Below are 19,238 nucleotides of genomic sequence, written 5' to 3'. Positions count from 1 at the left end.
AATAATAATGAAACAAAGGATATTTTCTAATCTAAATAGAGCTTTCCGTTTCCATAGCTGGGCATTTCAGGCTACTAGAGCTAGAGATATACATTATATTAGACTTGTAAGATCTCATGTTGGTTAATAGGAGTAATAATTTGAGTATACAGTTAGATAAACATTTGATGTCCTTGTGGTACAATTTTCTCCTTTGAGGTTGAAAGACTATACTTTAGCATTAAACCTCTCTTGAACATTTTATCTTAGATGCCTTTTGAACTCATACAAACTAGACTTTTTGAGGCGTACCTCATTTAATAAAACGTTACATTAAAAAAAAATCCAGCCTTTTACTTGAATTCTCCTTTTCCTGAGCTGTTTTCCAAGAGATAATTTACATGACTGCACTAGCCAAGACTATTCCGATTACCTCAACATCAAGAGAATAGCTTCTAGTGAAGAAGTCTGGTTGTGTTACATCATTCTGCCACCTAACTCCCTAGGCTATTCATGAATCAAGTTCAGAACTTAAAAAACTGAAGGAGGGAAACATATCATGTACTTCAGACCAGGGTGCACTGGTAATTGGATGACCCTATTATTAAAACATCCTGCTACAGCAAAAAAAAAAAATATATATATATATATATATTTCTAAACCTGAATTACTGAACAAGATACTTCTTGAAAAAAAATCAAGTACAAACAGGAAAATGGATAAACTTGTGAGAGAAAATGAATTTTAAAAACAATCTTCAGGATTTCATCTATCCTTTGTAGCAGGTACAGCAAAACGAGTCATTTGAAAAGCCAAGACTTAGTGATTTAGGAAACTTTCTGAGGAAGTGGCAGCAAATAGTTTCAAAGAGATCAAGGTTAAATTGACAGTACTGACATACATATACAGGGCATCCTTAAAACCTTGGTACAGTTTTAAGCTTTAACAGCTTAACTATAGATGCTACTACTTGACAAATTTAACTTTTGAAATATTCATGTTTCTTATTCAAATTCATTATCACCACCATCTTCTGCTGCCACTCTTAATTGATGTCAACGTTTGTAAAAATCTTCTGACAGTTGCTGAAAGTTTGGCATTTGTAATCCAAGCTTTCATACATTCAGAAAATAAGGTTTTCATGTATATGACAGTTTTGACATGACAAAAGAAATGTCAAATGGAGATTAGATAACTGAGATGGCCAAGCAAGAAGATCTCAATCCACTGGACCGAAAACATCAACTAGAAACTGTCTCCTATGCAGGATATGACAGGATATCCTGTTTGTTAAAACAAAAATGTAAGAGAAATTTAAATAAACTTTCAAATAATTTTTTGTAAGTTTGTAGTTTATACTTCTGAGGTTATTAAAGCTCAGAATTGCACTAAAACTGGGGATACCCTGCATCTAAAAACATTTAATGGCCAGATATATAATTGCTGCTACAGCTAAACTACCAACAAAAATTCACCCTCTTCAGAACCTTAAGAGTCGCATTGCTGAATGAAAGACAAATGCCAGAGTCCTTAAACCCTGCCTGCTACCTGCTCTGCTCCCTCCTGCCAAGGGATTGTGTGTTTTAATAGTGAAGGAAAGAATACTTGGATTAAAGATGCTTATTAACAGAGGAAAAAGTGGGAGATACAAATTCTTGCCTTATTCAGAAACAAAGAAAAGCCTTCTCTATCTGCATTGCAAATAATGTATGAGGACAGGAAGAAGCCAATGGAACAGACAGGCTACTACCTATGGCACTGTCTTTGTAATCACATATATAGTAATTGACCCCTTTCCATGGACATGATCAGTTTTTAGTTTAAATGATATCTACAAAAATCTGCACAATAACCCTCAGTCTTGCATTTTTGTGGTAAGAGCACCTTAAGCCCTATTTTAATATACTCCGCTTTTTGTAAGCTCATCTTTATCAATTTTCTGGCAATGTTAACTTTTGTTAGATGACCAGAAAGAGAAGCTGTACTTATCACTGGCATCTAACACAACTAGACAAGTATCTCTGGGCAGTCTGGGGGCAGCTCGGAGCCATGACTCCAAAGAGCTCCAACAGGAACAAAGAAGCATGACTAGCCAAATGCTGCAAAGCAACTATCAACAGCCCCAGCAGTCGAATGGGAAAGAGTCCAAAGGAAAGAGATGACACTTAAAGTTACCTTTCTTTCCCCTGATGTTCAGAATGATCCTCTTACGTTACGTAAGCTCTTCTCAAGGAGTCTCTTTAAGAAAAATGCCACCCTTTTATAACGTGGGAGAGCCAATAGCTCGTGCTGGTTTGTACGATGCTCTTGTATAAGCAACTCTCCAGCAGAGAAGGGGCAAACAATCTCTTTACCGCAACTCTGAGGCACCACCTCACACCCATCAGATTGGTTAAGATGACAGGAAAGGAAAATAACAAATGCTGAAGGGAATATGTAAAAATAGGTACGCTAATGTATTTTTGGGTGAGTTGTAAACCAGTTCAGTTATTCTGGAGAACAATATGGAGTTCTGCTCAAAGAAATATAAAACTGTGCATACCCTTTGACCAGCAATACAACTACTAGATCTGTATTGCTAAGAGATGGTAGAAAAAGGATTATATGTACAAAAATATTTATAGACACTCTTCATGGTGGCAAAGAATTGAAAACTGAGGAGATGCTCATTAGTTGAGGAATGGCTGAGTAAGTTATAGCTTATGAATGTAAGGGTTGTGCTGTAAGAAATATAAGGGAAGCTTTTAAAAAATTTTTTAAACATTACCTTCTGGCTTGGAATCAATACAAGTATAAGTTCTAGGACAGAAAAGCAGTGAGGACTAGACAATTAGGGTTATGTGATTTGTCCAGGATCATAGCTAGGAAGTGTCTGAGGCCAGATTTGAACCCAGTACTTCCCATCTCTAGATCTGGCTCTCTATTCACTGAGCCACCTAGCTCCTCCAAAACCTGGGAAGACTTATATGAACTAATGCAAAGTGAGCAGAATCAGAAGAGCGAGCTACACAGTAACAGCAATACCGTAAAGATAATCAGCTGTTAAAGACTTAGCAACTCTGACCAACATAATCATCTAGCACAGAAATCATGTCATCCAAAGAAATCATGATGTGCAATGATATCCACTTCCAGAGAGAGAACTGATGTACAAACTGAACCATTTTTTCCCTTTATTTTTCTTGCTTCTCCTCTCTCCCCTCTGAACATTTATAATGTGGAAATGTTTTGCATGATATGATTATGTATAATGGGTATACTATGTCTTGCTTTTTTCAAAAGGTGGGAAAGCGGTTGAAGGGAAGAGAATTTGGAACGGAAAAAAACTAAATTAAAAAGAAACAAATCCAAAGTTTTTCAATTTGGTGCTCATTTTTTTCAATTGTGTGTATTGAGGATCTTATCATTTAGCCTTCTTATATGGTACCATTGATATTTCCTTTATTCCTCAAAATGGAGTTCATGTTTTTCCCTCTGAGGTACCACTGGGGTAACTATGCTCAAAGAAGTGCCTCAATTCATGTTATGTCTGGATTCTCTTCCCTCCTTGATTGAGGGGGACAATTCTCTTGTTTTCTACAGATACAAATTGTCATCAGAAAAAAAAAAACTTCTAAAAAAAGACTCCAAACAACTCCCCAAATTTCATAGAGTTTATCATTTAAATACCAATAGAAAGCTTGAAATACTGAGGTACTGACAAGATGATACAAAAGGGAAGCTGTCTAGGAGACATTCTCCTGCCTTTTCCCAGCCAGGCAAGAAAGAGGGTCTGTGGGACAAACTCCCCTGGCAGGAAGATGTGAAACTGGAGTGGAGTCTGCTGAGACCAATGGCACTTGTGGGTCATGTTCTTGGGCTGAGCTGGAGGACACCAGCTTGCTTCCATTATTGCTGTCCAATTTCTTAACGATTTTTGCTAATGTGCTCTACATAACATAATACACATGTCTGTGAAGGCTGTTAGAAGCCATATACAGCTGCTTTTTTCTGCCAAAGCAGAGAATACCCCTCTGGGTTTCTCTGGTCTTTTTTTATTTTCTTCCCCGGGGAGTTCATACCAATTTACAAACAAATGCTCAATTCTCAGTTTTTCTGTGAGAGCTCCAAAAGCATGGCCCCTTTTTGAGGCTATAAGAGTGAGAAGATGAAAAGGTGATTGGCTGAGTGTGAAGCAGCAGAAACAGAACTAATGTGTCTGACTTATCACGCTATGACCCCTTATGAGGACTCATGGAACATAAAAAATGATGAAGGGGAAGGTTTCAGAAAAACCTGGGGGGAGGTGGGGGGGGGGGGGGGAGAAGAAGAACTGATGGAAAGTGAAGTAAGCAGAACCAGAACAATCTGTCCAGTATAATGATCCAGCACAACTTCAAAGGAATCATGATGTAAAATGCCATCCACTCCATATAGAGAATTGATGAACTCAGGGTGCAGATGCCCAAACAAGTTGAGATGAGAAGCATCTGAAAATTCTCTAGTCAGGTTGTTCAAGTCTGTCCTAGACACCGAAGAGGATTCTGAGGTCAGCGAGAGTGAGTTTGGTGAAGGATTCCCCAGATCCAGACAGAACCTGTGTGGCCAAATCCTTCTTCCTGGTCTGAAGGTGTGAGATCTTCTCTTCTACTGTGTCCTCACAAACAAACCTAAAAAACCAAAGCATAATATCATTTTTCTCAGGCTGCATGGGGAAACAAACAAAAAAAAAGAACCAAAAAAAGCTGACATAACTTGAAACATGGGCACTACTCTTTTCGTGGGAATCTCTTAGAGGTTTTTATTTCTTCAGTGCCTAGAGAACTGACAAACTCTTGAATAAATTCTAGTCATTCTCGAAAAGTATGATGTTTTTTTGAAGAAAAAAAACTGATTTCTTTTGAGACCAAGAAAATAAAGGAGGAATGAGTTAACAAAAGGCACACATGTAAGGTGTAGAAAGTCTAGCCTCCACATACCTTGCTCCATTTCAACAGGTTAGAATGCCACAAAGCATGCTGCCAGACACACTGTATCTAGCAGAAGGCCTGGTGACATCCTCTACCAGAATCAGTCAAAGCTGAGAACATGCTTTTGCAATTCATGGTAAGTACCGAAGTACTTTCCACTGGCTCAGTAATCCAGACAGTTGCCTTCTTCCTTTTGTGGCAAGAAATACAGACTCTAAAGTCCCCCTAAACTCATTTCCATATCTTTATTGATTACGAGCATCAAGGATGGCATGCCTTAACAACTGCAGTGTAATATAAGTGAATTCAACAACTGGAGGGAAGGAAACTCAGAGTTTGAGTTCAATCTGTATATGCACAGGAATGCCCTTAACAAGGGCATGCAGCTTCTACTTTGAAGACCTGAAGGGAATTCCTAGGAACCCATTTCCTCCTGAGGCAGAGTGGTTTTTGCTTATACCAAACAGAATTGGAATCAGGAAAGACTTCTTACAGTAAATAAACTGAAGCTGTCTTTTAGGATGGATAAGATTTCAGAAGAAGCTGAATGGTTTAGTGATTATAATCAACCTGCTGCTGAGTCAAGAAGACTCACATCCTTCTTTTGATATATGGTTGTGTGACCCTAGGCAAGTCATATAACCTGTAAATGCTTCCATAAAACTCTCAAGGTTCAAGTACAAAATAATGACAATCTACATTGAGAGAGGGTTTACCATGTCAATTAACTCAATGATCCACAACTTCTCTACTCTAAAATATCAACAGGCCTATCAATAGTCCTTACAGTAGAGGGGATTGTCAAAGCAATCAATATGTTTATGAAATAATATAAGGAATTAGTAATTTAATTTGCCTGGGACAGAGACCATGAAAAGGTTTAAAGAGTGAGAGAAGACTGGAAAGATGGTTTGACACCAGGCTGTGAAGTGTTTTAAACGCTAGAATAAGAAATTTGGATAGTGTGACTAATGTAGGGAAAGAGCAATGTATATTTGTAGACTAAAGAATCTGAATCTCAGTAGTGGCACCTTTGTGACCTTGACAATCCGTAATTTATAAAACAAGAGGAAAAAAGCCACTGAACTGATAAAGGAACCAGAAACTAGTTAACTAGGTCTTCAAAAAATAATAAAATAAACCATTAGCCAATTTAATTTAAAAAGAAAGAATAACCGAATTACCAGTATCAAAAAATGAAAAAGGAGAATTCACATCAAAGAAATAAAAGATATTAGAAACTATTTTGCCTAACTATATGCCAATAAAACCAACAACTTAAATGAAATGGATGAATATTTACAAAAATGTAGCAAACTTAGATGAACAGAATAGGAAATAAAGAATTTAAATAACTCAGTCTCAAAGAAATCAAACTCCCAAAGGGAAAAAAAACAAACCAAGATCAGTTGTATTTACTAGCCAATTCTACCAAACATTCAAAGAATAATTAATTCCAATACTATACAAAACACTTCACAAAAAATAGGAAAATAAGGAATCCTATCAAATTCTAAGATATAAATATTGTCTTGATAACTAAACTAAGAATAGTCAAAAAAGAGGGGAAAAAATCCACTATAGACCAATATCCTCAGTGAACCCTGAAACAAACATTTGAAGTAAAATATTAGCAAAAAAGGTTAAAACAATGTCACAAAGCTTATACATTATGACCAGATTGGATTTATTTCAAGTTTGGTTTAATAAGTGACCATATTAACAAGAACAATTAAGATTTCATCAAAAGATGAAGAAAAAGGTTCTTGATAAAGTATAATTCATTGACACTAAAAGCACTTTAAAACAGAAACAAATAGATCCTTCCTTCACCTAATAAAGATTATATATACCTAAAATGAAGAGCTAGTATTACATGTAATGGGAATAAATTAGAGTCCTCAACAAAGTAGCAAAATATAAAACACGTTTATCTGAAACATTAGCATGTTGGTGTAATAAGAACCAAATCTAACCTTTCTAAAGAGATAGAGAAATTCCATTTAAAATAATTATGAACTATATAAGATACTAGGGAGTCTACCTACCAAAATATATAGGGGAACTAAATTAATATATTTATAAAACATTGTTTAAGGAAATAAAGAACTAAGTAAATAGAAATATATTAATTACTCCTGGATAAGCCAAAGTAATGTAAAAAAGTTGATAATATCACCTAAACTAATTATTCAGTGCCATGCCAATCAAATTAGCAAAGATTTACTTTTTAAAACTAGAAAAAAAATTGATTTAGAAAAGCAAAAAGGTCAAGAATCTCAAGGAAAATAATAAAAAAAGTGGCCATTAAAGATATTACCTGGTCTCAAGATATACTAAATGACAATAATCAAGAAAACCATTTGAAAGTGATTAAAAATATAGATACTGGAAAGTGGAACAGATTAGGTAAACAACATACAAAGAATATGCAAAGAAACCTAGTAGCCTAATATTTGATAAACCCAAAGACACCAGCTACTATGTTAAGCATTCACTGCCTGTCAAAAACTGATGGGAAAACTGGGTTGTTGCCTGACAGAAATTAGGTTTAGGTATAGACTATTATTTAGACTAAAATTAGGTTTAGACTAACCTCACTCCACATACACTCCAAATAGATACATGATCTTGATATAAAAGGTAATATCATAAACAAATGAAAGAAACAAGGAAGAAATTGCCTTTCAGAGCTATTGATAGGGAAAGAGCACATGACCAAAGGAAAGCAAGGGTCACAGAAGATAACATGAACAATTTCAATTACATAAAATTTAAAAGGTTTTGCACAAAAAACCCAATGAAGTTAAAATTAGAGGGAAACCATTAAGTGGTTAAAAAAATTCTTTATAATAAATTTCTTTAATACAGGTATGATTTCCAAATTCTAATTTATAACAAATTAGGGCCATTCCCCAGTTGATAAATGACCAAAGAACAAAAACAGAGAGTTTTGGGGAGTAAGAAACCCAAGCTATCTGTAGCTTAAAGTGCTTCAAATGACTAATACTTAGAGAAATATAAGATAAAGCAACTCTGAGATTCTACTTCACAGCTGTAAGGTTGGCAAAGTTGACAAAAAAAAGAAAATGACAAATTCTAGAGGGACTTTAGGAAAAAAGACCCATTGATTCATTACTATTAGAGCTGTGAATTGGTCCAGCCATTCTGGAAAGCAATTTGGAACTATGCCCCAAAAGTCAATAAATTGTGCATACCCTCTAATACAACAATACAAAAACTACCCTATTCACCAAGGAGATCAAAAGAAGAGGAAAAAGTTTTATATGCACAAAAATATTTATGGCAGCTTTTTTAGTGGCAGCCAAATACTTGTTGAACACATAAATAATTTCAAACCAACAAACAGAAAATAGAAGAGTTCATACCCTATCTGAGAAGGTAGAATAACCAGTCAAAGTAATGTCTCAGAAGAAGTCTGGACCCTGAAAGATCATTTCTCACCTGTGTATAACCACATCTTTTTTCTGTCCAACTCGGTAAATTCGGTCACAAGCTTGGTCCTCAAGTGCAGGATTCCTGCCAAGGATGAGAGGAAAAAGTAGAGATTTCAACAACTTGAACTGTAACTGTTTAAATGATATAAAAACTTGTTCTTCAGTATCTCACAGTCAGACTGTGCAACCTTCTATCTTCCACATTTTGGGATAGAGGTCGTGACTCACTCTCCCTTAATAATTCCTTGCTCTGGTATTACTTGAAAACTGTTAACTATGGAGGCAAGGGTAAGATTAGGACTATCTCCAAAGAGCTTTTAACCTGTCTTGCTGCTCAGGAATATTTCAATCCCAGACATTTCAGTATCTCTGTTTAAAATCTCTGGAAATCACTTTCAGTTTCAGGAAATGCAGGGATTCTTTGCCACATTCCTTATTCGCTCTTCCCTCACAAAGACCTGTGGCAACTAAGCATAGTTAATGCCTGAACCTAATTTTCCAGAGCTCAGTGCAGAATGGTGGCTCTAAATGTGCCAGTTCCAAGTTGGTGAGGACTGAAGCATGGCAAAAGTCCCTAAAAGCATTGCTCATTATGGAAATCCCTGACTAGAGCAAGAGGCAAGAAAACAAATGATAATTAAAGTTCTCACAGCACTCTACTAATTCATTCATATTTATATGCAGAGTATGACTGTGTTACTGGTCTTTACCCTGCCAAGCCCAACACAACCAGTAATGTAGAGTTGGTGTGTTAAGTACACTTCAGCTCCTTTTACATGTAGTTGAAAAGTTCTTCATAGTTTTTCTGAGCAACATTTTTGTTTGTCCTCCCAACTTGAAATATTCTTGGATCCCAGAAAACATATTTGGAAATTGGCAATTGGCACACTTGTGTTGCAGCTGAAAACTGACAGGTGTTTGCTTTCAGCTGCCAGGAATGGCCCTGCTTTAGTTACCATGGCAACAGATGTGAGCTTTAGCAATAAAGTGGAAGTCTTTAAGTCATCATCTGAAACCTTCATCTGAAATCTTGCAGAGGCATTTTGGGAGTCCTCCCCACAAAGATACTACCATTTAGTTCTCTTATAACAACGCATGAGCAAACACACATACATGCTCACAGCATGGGCACTTGTAGAGAATAAAGAGAGAGCTCAATGGAGGAAGCAGCTCCCTCCCTTCCACTTGGGCCATTTCCTGAACAAGGAAAGAAATCAGAGGGTACCAGTGCATGTCCAGAAGAAAAAGGTGGTTCCCTCCAGTCAGGTTCAGTCCAACACCTCCAGCCAAGAGAGAGATCAGCATCACCTTCGAAAGGAAGCACATGCCACTAATTCCCAGAGGCCATGGCCATCATCCCGTTTCCTCTTCTCACCAGCTAATTATTGCATGATTCCATGGGGATCCCAAGATCCTCTTTGTATCACTTCCTCTTTTTAAAAACTTCCTCTACTTGTTCTAGTCAGGCAGACATCAAAAATAAAGCAAGGGTCTGTGACAAGCACTGTGCTATGTCCAGCCTATCCCAATATACCAAATGTGTCTGCTCTTAATGGTTCATAAGGATGGAGAACCCTAGGAAGAGCAAAGTCCTTACAAAAAACAAAAATGTCAGTGATACCTAGGAGGAAATAATCCTATGCTCAGAACTTGGGGTTTTTGCTACTGTCCAAAAATTCATGATCTAGTAGAGGGAGCAGGCTTGCGTCCAATTCTCAACCTATATGGATTTGCCAAAAAAGAGTCAGCAGTTTCAAATACAATTATGGACTCTGTTTAATGGTAACTGACCTTGTGTTGACATCAGAGGCTGGCAATCTTATTGTTAGCAATAAATTAGTTCTTAGAACTCTTAACATCAAAGGACCATGAAAAACAAATGGGGTCTATGAAGCCATATGTCATCTGTACAAGAACTAATTCCTTTTGGCAAGGCTGAAAGTCATGATAATTTCGTACTGTCACTTGTTAGCTTACATCTTTGTAGATAAGTTAGTATCAAACTATTCAATTTGTGCCCTGGAGAGAGAGGTTACAGACCCTCGATCTTCAAGAGGGTTCAGTTAGCAGTTTTCCTGACCCACTTCATACCTGGGGCCCCCTACCACTGTTGTTGAAGGCCTCTACCAAGTCCATCCTCTGTTTGGGATTAACGGAACCATCGATGACAGCATAAGTCAGCCCATGGCGCTGCAGATGCATAGCCACAATTTTCAACATGCAGGTCCACTGAGACACGATGACACTAAAAGAAAATAAAGGCAACAAATACAACAAACTCTAACTCAGTGTATACTCTTCTTGTCTGTGTTCTGCATGGCCTCAAGTCCCTTAGGTGGCAAAGTGGATAGAGCACTGGGGCTTGGGAATCAGAAAGACCTGAGTTCAAGTCTTGCCTCAAACATTTATTAGCTGTGTGATCTTGGGCAAGGTCACATGTTTATCTGCCTCAGTCTCCTCTGTAAAATGGGAATAATAATAGCATTTATTTCACAGGGTTGTTGTCAGGATCAGATGAGATAATAATTAAAGCACTTTGCAAATCTTAAAACACTATCTAAGTGTTAGTTCCATTTATTTATTTATCTATTTATCTATCTATCTATTCATTCATTCATTCATTCATTCATTTTAGCATTCCTTAGTCTCCTTTGCTAGATAATCCATGCCCAAAAGATAAGCACTGGTGTATACTTTGGGACTCTGTCCTAGGCTCTCATCTCTTTCACTCTACACACTCTTGCTTGGTTAATCTCTTTTGCTCATATGGGTTCAATTCTCAATTAGTTATTTCCATTCAGAGGCCTCCCAAATATACATACATGTATGCATGCAGCATACATAGGTATCCAGGCAATCTCTCTCCTGAATGCCATCACTAACTTTTGTCACATTAGCATTTCAAATATATATATATATATACACATACACACACACACACACATTTACATATGCATAAAACCAAATTCAATGCCTTTCCCCCTAAAAATCACTTGACATTTATGAAGAGCTTTAAAGCTTGTAAAATGCTTTACATACATGATCTTATCTGAGCCTCATGATAGCCCTACAGAGAGGCAGCACAGTTTTTTTTTAGGGTTTTAATTTTCGACTGTTTTTCTAATCTGTGATTTTCATGAGTGTAAGGAATTCCCATCATGAAAATTTCCACAATGCAAACTCGCACTTCTCATCTATAATTTCATTTTTAGAGAACCATATAGGTCACTTAAAAGTAATTTGCTCAAAGTCATTCAGATATTATATGTCAGAAACTAGATTCAGATCCAGCTTTTTCTGACTCCATGCCCTCTGCCATGCTATTTTTTCATTAGGGCTATTATTACCATTTTGTTGATAAGGAAACAAGCTATAGAGGCTAAGTTGCTCCAGGTGACCAAGATCGTATATGGTAGAGGCAGGTCATGAATCTAAGTCTTCTTGAGTCCTACACATGCTACTATTTACTAGCTGTTCCTGCTCTCTTCCACCCTTCCCTATTCTTGGGGGGCTGCTGCTGTCCCCCAACACAGGGTACCCCCGGCTTATAAGCTTGGAGTCATGCAGAACTTTTTAGCTTCTCTCTCCAAACATTCAATCAATTATAAACTGTGCCTAAGCTTTCACCAGCATCCCTTTCTTTGCATCCATATGGTTCCTATAATGGTTCATACTTTCTCACCTCTTTGTCTTCTAATTCCCAGGCTCTTTCCCTTCCAAAGTATCAATGTAGTTGCCAAAATAATCCTGTTAAGTCACAGATTTGACTGTGTTATCCCCTTGCTTAAAAGCTGTCATTGGCTCCCTAATGCTTCTTGGATAAAAATGAAACCCTTTAGTCTGGCATTCAAGATCCTCTAAATTGTGCCTTCAAATTACTTTTTCCAAGTTATTTTACATCCCAACAGACATACACAATTGTATATTTTAGCTAACCAGAATACTAGTTGTTCCCTGTACCTAGCTCAGCATTCCCTCTTCCATGTCCACTGAAGTAACCTAAAGCCCATCCTCCCGGAGGGCTCCCTTGATCTCTTTCTTCCAAGCTATTAATGCTCTTGACTTCCTCAAATTACTGTAGTTCTATCTAAGTGTGTATTTGTTGTAGCTCTCTAATAGAATGAAAACTCTTAGATGATAGGAATGGTTTTGGTTTTGCCCTTGAACCCCAGGTTTGTTTGATCTAAGAGGCACATTCTTGGGACCTGCTGCTGAAGTTTCAAAGAATCACAATATCTGACAGTTGAAAAGGATCTCAGAAATCATCTAGTTCAAACCATAGAAGACAGAAACCCTCACTGTACCATACCCAACAAGTGAGCCTCCAGACAGTTTGTTTGTTTCCTTCTTTCTTTCTAAAACCCTTACCTTCTGTCTTAGAATCAATATTTGGTATTGGCTTCAAGGTAGAAGAGTGGTAAGGGCAAGGCAACGGGGGCTAAGTGACTTGCCCAGGGTCACACAACTAGGAAGTATCTGTGGCCAGATTTGAACCTAGGACCTGTCGTCTCTAAGCCTGGCTCTCAATCCACTGAGCTACCCAGCTGCCCCCTTGGGGACAGTTTCTAATTCTGCTCTCATAGGTTTATCCTAGTTATGACTTTATGGTGAAAAGGGTAAGGAAAGAAGGAGTTGCTTATGTGGAATAGTGTCAAAATAAAAGCATGTAGTAATATATATATATATTTATTTATTCATTCATTTATTTATTTTGTTGTTGTTGTTATTATATATCCTTGGTATCCCCCTAGAGAATAAATCTGTTCTTTTTTTTTTTTCAGAGAAGGGACACAACAACAGAGAAAATCAGGCCATTTCTTAGGCAGTCACTAACCTCAGACTGCTTTTTTACTTTGAGAAAGTTTCTGCCACACTTAACTTATCACTATAGGGCTCCCACAGAGATTTCTCCTTCAGTCTGAGCCACCAGCAAATTTTAATTCATAATCATAGATATATGATAATTCACATCTGCTTTAAACCTCGTACTTTCTGTTTTGATGTAACTCAAGGAAGGTCCTTGGGAAAAGCTTTTTGACCGTCACAGAAAATGAATTAAAAGCACCACCTAGCTCTCCAGTTTAATCATAACTCGGCCGTAGGAAGGCAAGGTATCACATTTACCTTTTCTGAAACTCTGAATTTTTCTGGATCAGCTCCAGCTCTGCTAACAGAGATGATATCTGGATAAGAGAGATTAATTTGTAAGCCTGTTAAAATTCCATTCATATATTAACTGAGTACATTATAGTTCCCCCCTTAACAATGTAATAAGTAAGACTCCATAGAACTGAGGTTGTGTTTTGTATACAATATTATCTAGCATAGTTGAATGCACAAATACTTAACACATATACAGATACATGTATTTATTAATTTTTGTTTTTTCCCCTATAATCATGGCTTTTTTATAAAATAGACATATATATACTCAATACCACCTCCTATTAAAAAAAATAAAACCCGTGTCATTAGGCTAATCTACTAAATAGTGAATGGATGAAACTATATGGGGAGAAACACTCAAATAACTCCTTTAATTTGCACTCAAATTAAAACCTTCATTGTGCCCTAAATAGAAATGACTTTAAATTCCTATTTGATTAGTTCACCTTCTAATTTAACCACTGTCAAGTATTTTTCTTTTAATGTTTTAATGATGCCTTTTTCCTTTAGGCTAGTCGTTCCCAAAGTGCCTGCTCCAGAAGAAAATCTTGGTTGACACATATTTGTTAAATGACTAATTTAACATAAAAACAACCTCCCAAACTTGTACTTTCTGCTCTACTCCAAATGCTTTTCCAACCCATCCAGTGCCCATGATAGGGTCAGATGCCCTTAGTTAGTTTCAGTTCCAGGACATTGGCTAAAGAACAGACAGACCAACTAGAATTTAAACAACAAAGAAACCAGTCAAGTCAGCAGGCATTTACTGAAAACTCATAAAGCCAACTGTTCATTTGGGAGCAACAATAAGGAATATATGCGGATGTTATTACCTATGTAATCTTAAGATAAAGGAGACTAGGTTCATCCTTTAAGTAATAACAACAATATTATTAACAACAGATTTATATATAGTTTTAGGATTTCAAGAGTACTTTATATATATTATTGCACTGGATTCTTACAACACCCTAAGGTAAATGCTACAGATATTACCTTCATTTTATAGATGGAGAAATTGAGGTTAACCCACTTTGTATGGGTTGTTTGAAATGCCATTGGGATAGTCAGGTGGTGATGATATCCAAAAGGTAATTAGGGACATTATACTGGAATTCAGGAGAGAGATGGTCTGGATACCTATGTATGTTGCATGCATACATGTATGTATATTTGGGAGGCCTCTGAATGGAAATAACTAATTGAGAATTGAACCCATAGGAGCAAGAGATTAACCAAGCAAGAGTGTGTAGAGTGAAAGAGATGAGAGCCTAGGACAGAGTCCCAAAGTATACACCAGTGCTTATCTTTTGGGCATGGATGATCTAGCAAAGGAGACTAAGGAGGAATGCTGAAACAAATAAATAAATGGAACTAACACTTAGTTGTTTGTTTTTTTTTTTTAAACCTTTAACTTCTGTGTATTGGCTCCTAGGTGAAAGAGTGGTAAGGATGGGCAATGGGGGTCAAGTGACTTGCCCAGGGTCACACAGCTGGGAAGTGTCTGAGGCTGGATTTGAACTTGGGACTTCCTGTCTCTAGGCCTGACTCTCAATCCACTGAGCTACCCAGCTGCCCCTTTTAGATAGTGCTTTAAGATTTGCAAAATACTTTAATTATTATCTCATCTGATCCTGACAACAACTCTGTGAAATAAATGCTATTATTATTCCCATTTTACAGAGGAGACTGAGGCAGATAGACATGTGACCTTGCCCAAGATCACACAGCTAGTAAATGTTTGAGGCAAGACTTGAACTCAGGTCTTTCTGATTCCCAAGCCCAGTGCTCTATCCACTTTACCACCTAAGCAGTATCCCAGAAGCCACAGAAGGAGAAAATATGCTAGAAGTTAGAAGGTGGCCAGTGTTGTCAGAAACTACAGAGTGGTAGTCAAGGAAGTTGAGAACTGAAAAGAGGATCATGGATTTAGCAGTGAAGAGACTGTTGCTAACCATGGAGAGAGTAGTTTCCATGAGGGGTGGGGTTGAAGGCATGACCATAAAAGGGGTCACAAAATGAGGAGGAGGAGGTGAGGAAGTGCAAACAATGACAGACAACTCTAAGAGCTTGGTGGTTGGTGAAAGATTTAGAACATGAGAAGAAGTCAGGGCCAAGGAAAGGTTTTTTAAGGATGCTAATTGGCCATGTTTCTGGGCAGTAGGGAAGGAAGAGCCCGCCAGCAAGGGAAACAATGAAGAGAAAGAATAGAGGGATAGTTAATTGATGGAGAGAGCTCTCAGTGGAAATGATTGAGGTCCCAAGTAAAGGGGCTGGCCTTGACAAAAAGGGCCACCTCTTCAGAGATGGGCATAAAACAAACCCTTGGATCTAAAGCTGGAAGCAACCTCAGGCTACCTACTCCACTCCCATCATTTTACAGGTGAGGAAACTGAGGCTCAGGAAGGTCAAGTGACTTGCCCAGAGTTTCTGGCACCTACTAAGTCCTTCAGTGCTTATTGCTGGATTGCTCAAGGTCACACAAGCAGCAGGTGTCAGAGGTGAGATTTGAACCCATGTTCTTTGGCTTTCGAGCTGGTGGTCTTTTCCCTGTCTCATATGTGTAAGGATTTGGAGGTGACACTTAAGTAGAAACACATTCTCCATGGGGACTTGAGGCCATGCAGAACACAGACAAGAAGAGTATACACAGAGTTAGAGCTCAATTCAATGTCTTTCCTCTTAAAAATCACTTGACATTTATGAAGTACTTTAAAGTTTGCAGATGCTTTACATGCCTTATCTCATCTACACCTCTTCCTATACCTACATCCTACACCTACACCTATATAACCTTTCCAAGTAAATTCCAAAGCTATTTTAGGGTTTGGATTTTTTGTTGCTCTAATCTGTGATTTTTATGAGTGCAGGGAATTCCTATCATGGAAACTCCCCCCATGAATGCAAGCTAGTAAAGTCATCTATAATTTATAGTTTTAGAGAACTACACTTGAGGTAGTAAAACATCTACTTATCTCTTTTACTACAAGGTTTCCCTTATCAAGACATTAAACTAGTTCAATATTCCTTAAAAGCAAACAGAAATACCCTGTTCAATGACCCTCCAATAATAAATATCATTCAAGGTATAAAATAGGGAGATGGTAAAGGTATCTGCCTCTGGGACTGGGAAGGTCTAGAGTTGACTCCAGGTCAAAGAAGGATTCCTTGTAGATGGTCAGAGTCCTGTAGATGCTTCAGTTTGTGGATCACACTATTCTGATAACACTACAAAACTCTCTGGAATTATCTGTAATTATCCAAAAGAGTTTAATCTGTCATCCACATAGCTAAGAGTAAGTAGATAAAGAATGTCTATTGCTGAGAATCCAACGTGTATTTGAATGGGAATCCTCTAGAGTTTGTCCAACAGTATATATATTTAGTACAGACACTGAAGAAGACAATGAGCTTGGCTCAAAGTTGAATAAAAGAGGGTAGTGGGCTTGATTGCTTTTGGTAAACTTCAAAGCTCCTTTACTGGCCCCCCATTTCCATTAGCAACATTTGAACAATATTACTATATAACAGTGAATTATTCTCTTGGATTGGCTTACTGTGCTCTGTAAAAAAAAAAAAAAGAAGTCTTCCCACATTTCCCTTTTGTTATTTCTTAACTGAGCAATAATATCCCATTACTGTCATATACCATCATTTGTGTAGCCATTCCCCAAATGATGGGCACTCACTGATGGATTTCCAGTTCTTTGTGACAACAGAGTGTGAATATAAATATTTTTGTCCAAAAAGATATTTTGTTCCTTTGATCTTTTGGGGGGGGGGTGTATTGCCCAGAAGTCTATTGCTGACAGAGTATAGACAATTTATTGCCTTTTGGGGTAGAATTCTCAAATGCTTTCCAGAATAATTAGATCAATTCACAGTCCCATCAATAGTAAATTAAAGCTTAGCCCAGTATTCTAGCCTGTCAAGACCTTTTTAGGTCCCAATTGTCACCAGTGAGTTAGTTTTTCCTCTGACTCTGTGTTGTCAAAAAATGTGATAAGAATGTCATTTATGCCTTTACTCAAATCACTCATAAAAATATTAGATAGGAAGGGGCCAAGGAAAGTTCCTTGAAGAATTCCACTAGCGATTTCCCTTCAAGGTGACACGAAGTCATTAGCATTTACTGAGTCTAGTCATTTAATCAGTTACATACTAGTAAGTTCCCTACTGTTTGGGGACAGAGTAAAATTGTACTATAACCTACCTCTATTCTCTCCATCTTTATCATAAGAGAAGCACAAGATACTTAATCAGATATTTTTCTAAAATATAGGTTAAGTCCATCTTCAGTATTTCCTTGATCTACCAGACCAGAAAACCTTTTAGGTCAATTTGGCACGACAAGTTTGAGATGGTAGCAAAACAAGCTAATGGAACCTTGGGCTGCACTAAGGGGAGCTTCTTCCAGAATAAGGAGGTCAGAGTTCTGATAGAGTCTACTCTGGTTGGACCACATCTGGGGTATTATAGCTAGTTTGGGGCACCACAGTTTAGAAAGGACGTTGATAAGATGGAGAGTAGCCATAGAAGGGCAAAACCAGAATAGTGAAGATCCTAAACTTAATGGAATATAAGGACTGATTGAAGAGTCTGGGATTATTTAGTCTTGTAGAAGGAAGTCTCAGGGATGGGGGAAGGAGGGGTGGGGGGTGGAAGACATGCCAGTGGTCCTCAAGTATGTGAAAGCAGGGATATCCTAATTCCCCCCTCTTCCCAATTCCCTTCAACTGTTTCTCCTCTTAGGAAGGTTCAACATATTATTTCATTTTTATCTAGTAACAATCCTGTGAGCCACACAGGCTAGATCACAAAATCTCAAAATATAGGGGACTACTGAGGCCACCTAGACTAATTCTGAAGAAACAATAATTCCCTAAACATCCAGCTTTCATGTGATGAAGTCCTCAAGTGAGGAGAAATTTCCTCAAAGAGATACTATTCTCATTTTAAAGGTAGGCAAAGAGGCTCAGTGATTAAATCAATCAACAATCATTTGTTAAGTGAACTGTATGTGTGAGGCATTGTGCTAAACCCTTGACTTGCTAATAAAAGACAGAGGCTAGACAATAGCCCAGGTCATCTGACTCCTGATTCTTTTGCCCACACCAGCCAGCCCTTTTTTTACCCTAAGTCTAACTCCTGAAATGGCTGGAACAGGAAGGCTTTTTAATTCACAGTCTTATCCCTCCCATGTTTTTCTCAGCTGCTGAGGCATAATGACAGAAAACCAGATAAGGACATTTAAAATTTTAACCATACAGTAGTTCAGTTCTTCCTATGGAGACAAAACCATTCTCTTATACTTTATGGGCAGTCATTCTCCTTCCAGTTATAAGGAAAAACACAAAAAGCTTGAAACTAGGAGCACAGTAGTGATAAGGAAGGAGCTTTGGGGTAAGGACAGCATACTTTAGATAGAATGCTGAAAAGAGGACACATGCTTAGAAGTGTGGAGGAGAAGGGCACACAATTATAATCCAGCTAAAAAAGAGAGTGGCTGGAAGCCAGTTACATCCTATCTCTGCCACCCTCTGGAAGGAACTGTCAGCCTTAATAAGCTTTAATGGAACTAGAATGGAGTGATTAATGAGGGTAGCAGGCCATGTAAGAAACAATACTTACAGCTAGAAGCTTCTCAGTGAGCAAAAAACAACTGGCACTCAGGTATATCCCACA

General features: G+C 37.7%; 1 protein-coding gene across 1 annotated transcript in view; it reads right to left on the bottom strand.

Annotated features, from left to right (window-relative positions):
• Nucleotides 1–4,271: 4,271 nt before the first annotated feature.
• Nucleotides 4,272–19,238, bottom strand: part of TTF2 (transcription termination factor 2) — a 72,334-nt gene continuing 57,367 nt past the window's right edge. Inside the window, exons 19-23 of the mRNA XM_044676033.1 lie at nucleotides 13,512–13,570; nucleotides 10,479–10,632; nucleotides 9,613–9,695; nucleotides 8,395–8,469; nucleotides 4,272–4,629 (exon numbers count right to left, since the gene is read on the bottom strand). Coding sequence (XP_044531968.1) covers nucleotides 4,485–4,629; nucleotides 8,395–8,469; nucleotides 9,613–9,695; nucleotides 10,479–10,632; nucleotides 13,512–13,570 — 516 coding nt within the window. The 3' untranslated portion in view covers nucleotides 4,272–4,484. The remainder of the gene's footprint in view (nucleotides 4,630–8,394; nucleotides 8,470–9,612; nucleotides 9,696–10,478; nucleotides 10,633–13,511; nucleotides 13,571–19,238) is intronic.

The sequence above is a fragment of the Gracilinanus agilis genome, chromosome 4, assembly GCF_016433145.1.
Source record: "Gracilinanus agilis isolate LMUSP501 chromosome 4, AgileGrace, whole genome shotgun sequence".
NCBI lineage: Eukaryota > Metazoa > Chordata > Mammalia > Didelphimorphia > Didelphidae > Gracilinanus > Gracilinanus agilis.
This window is presented reverse-complemented; position numbering and strand designations above follow the sequence as displayed.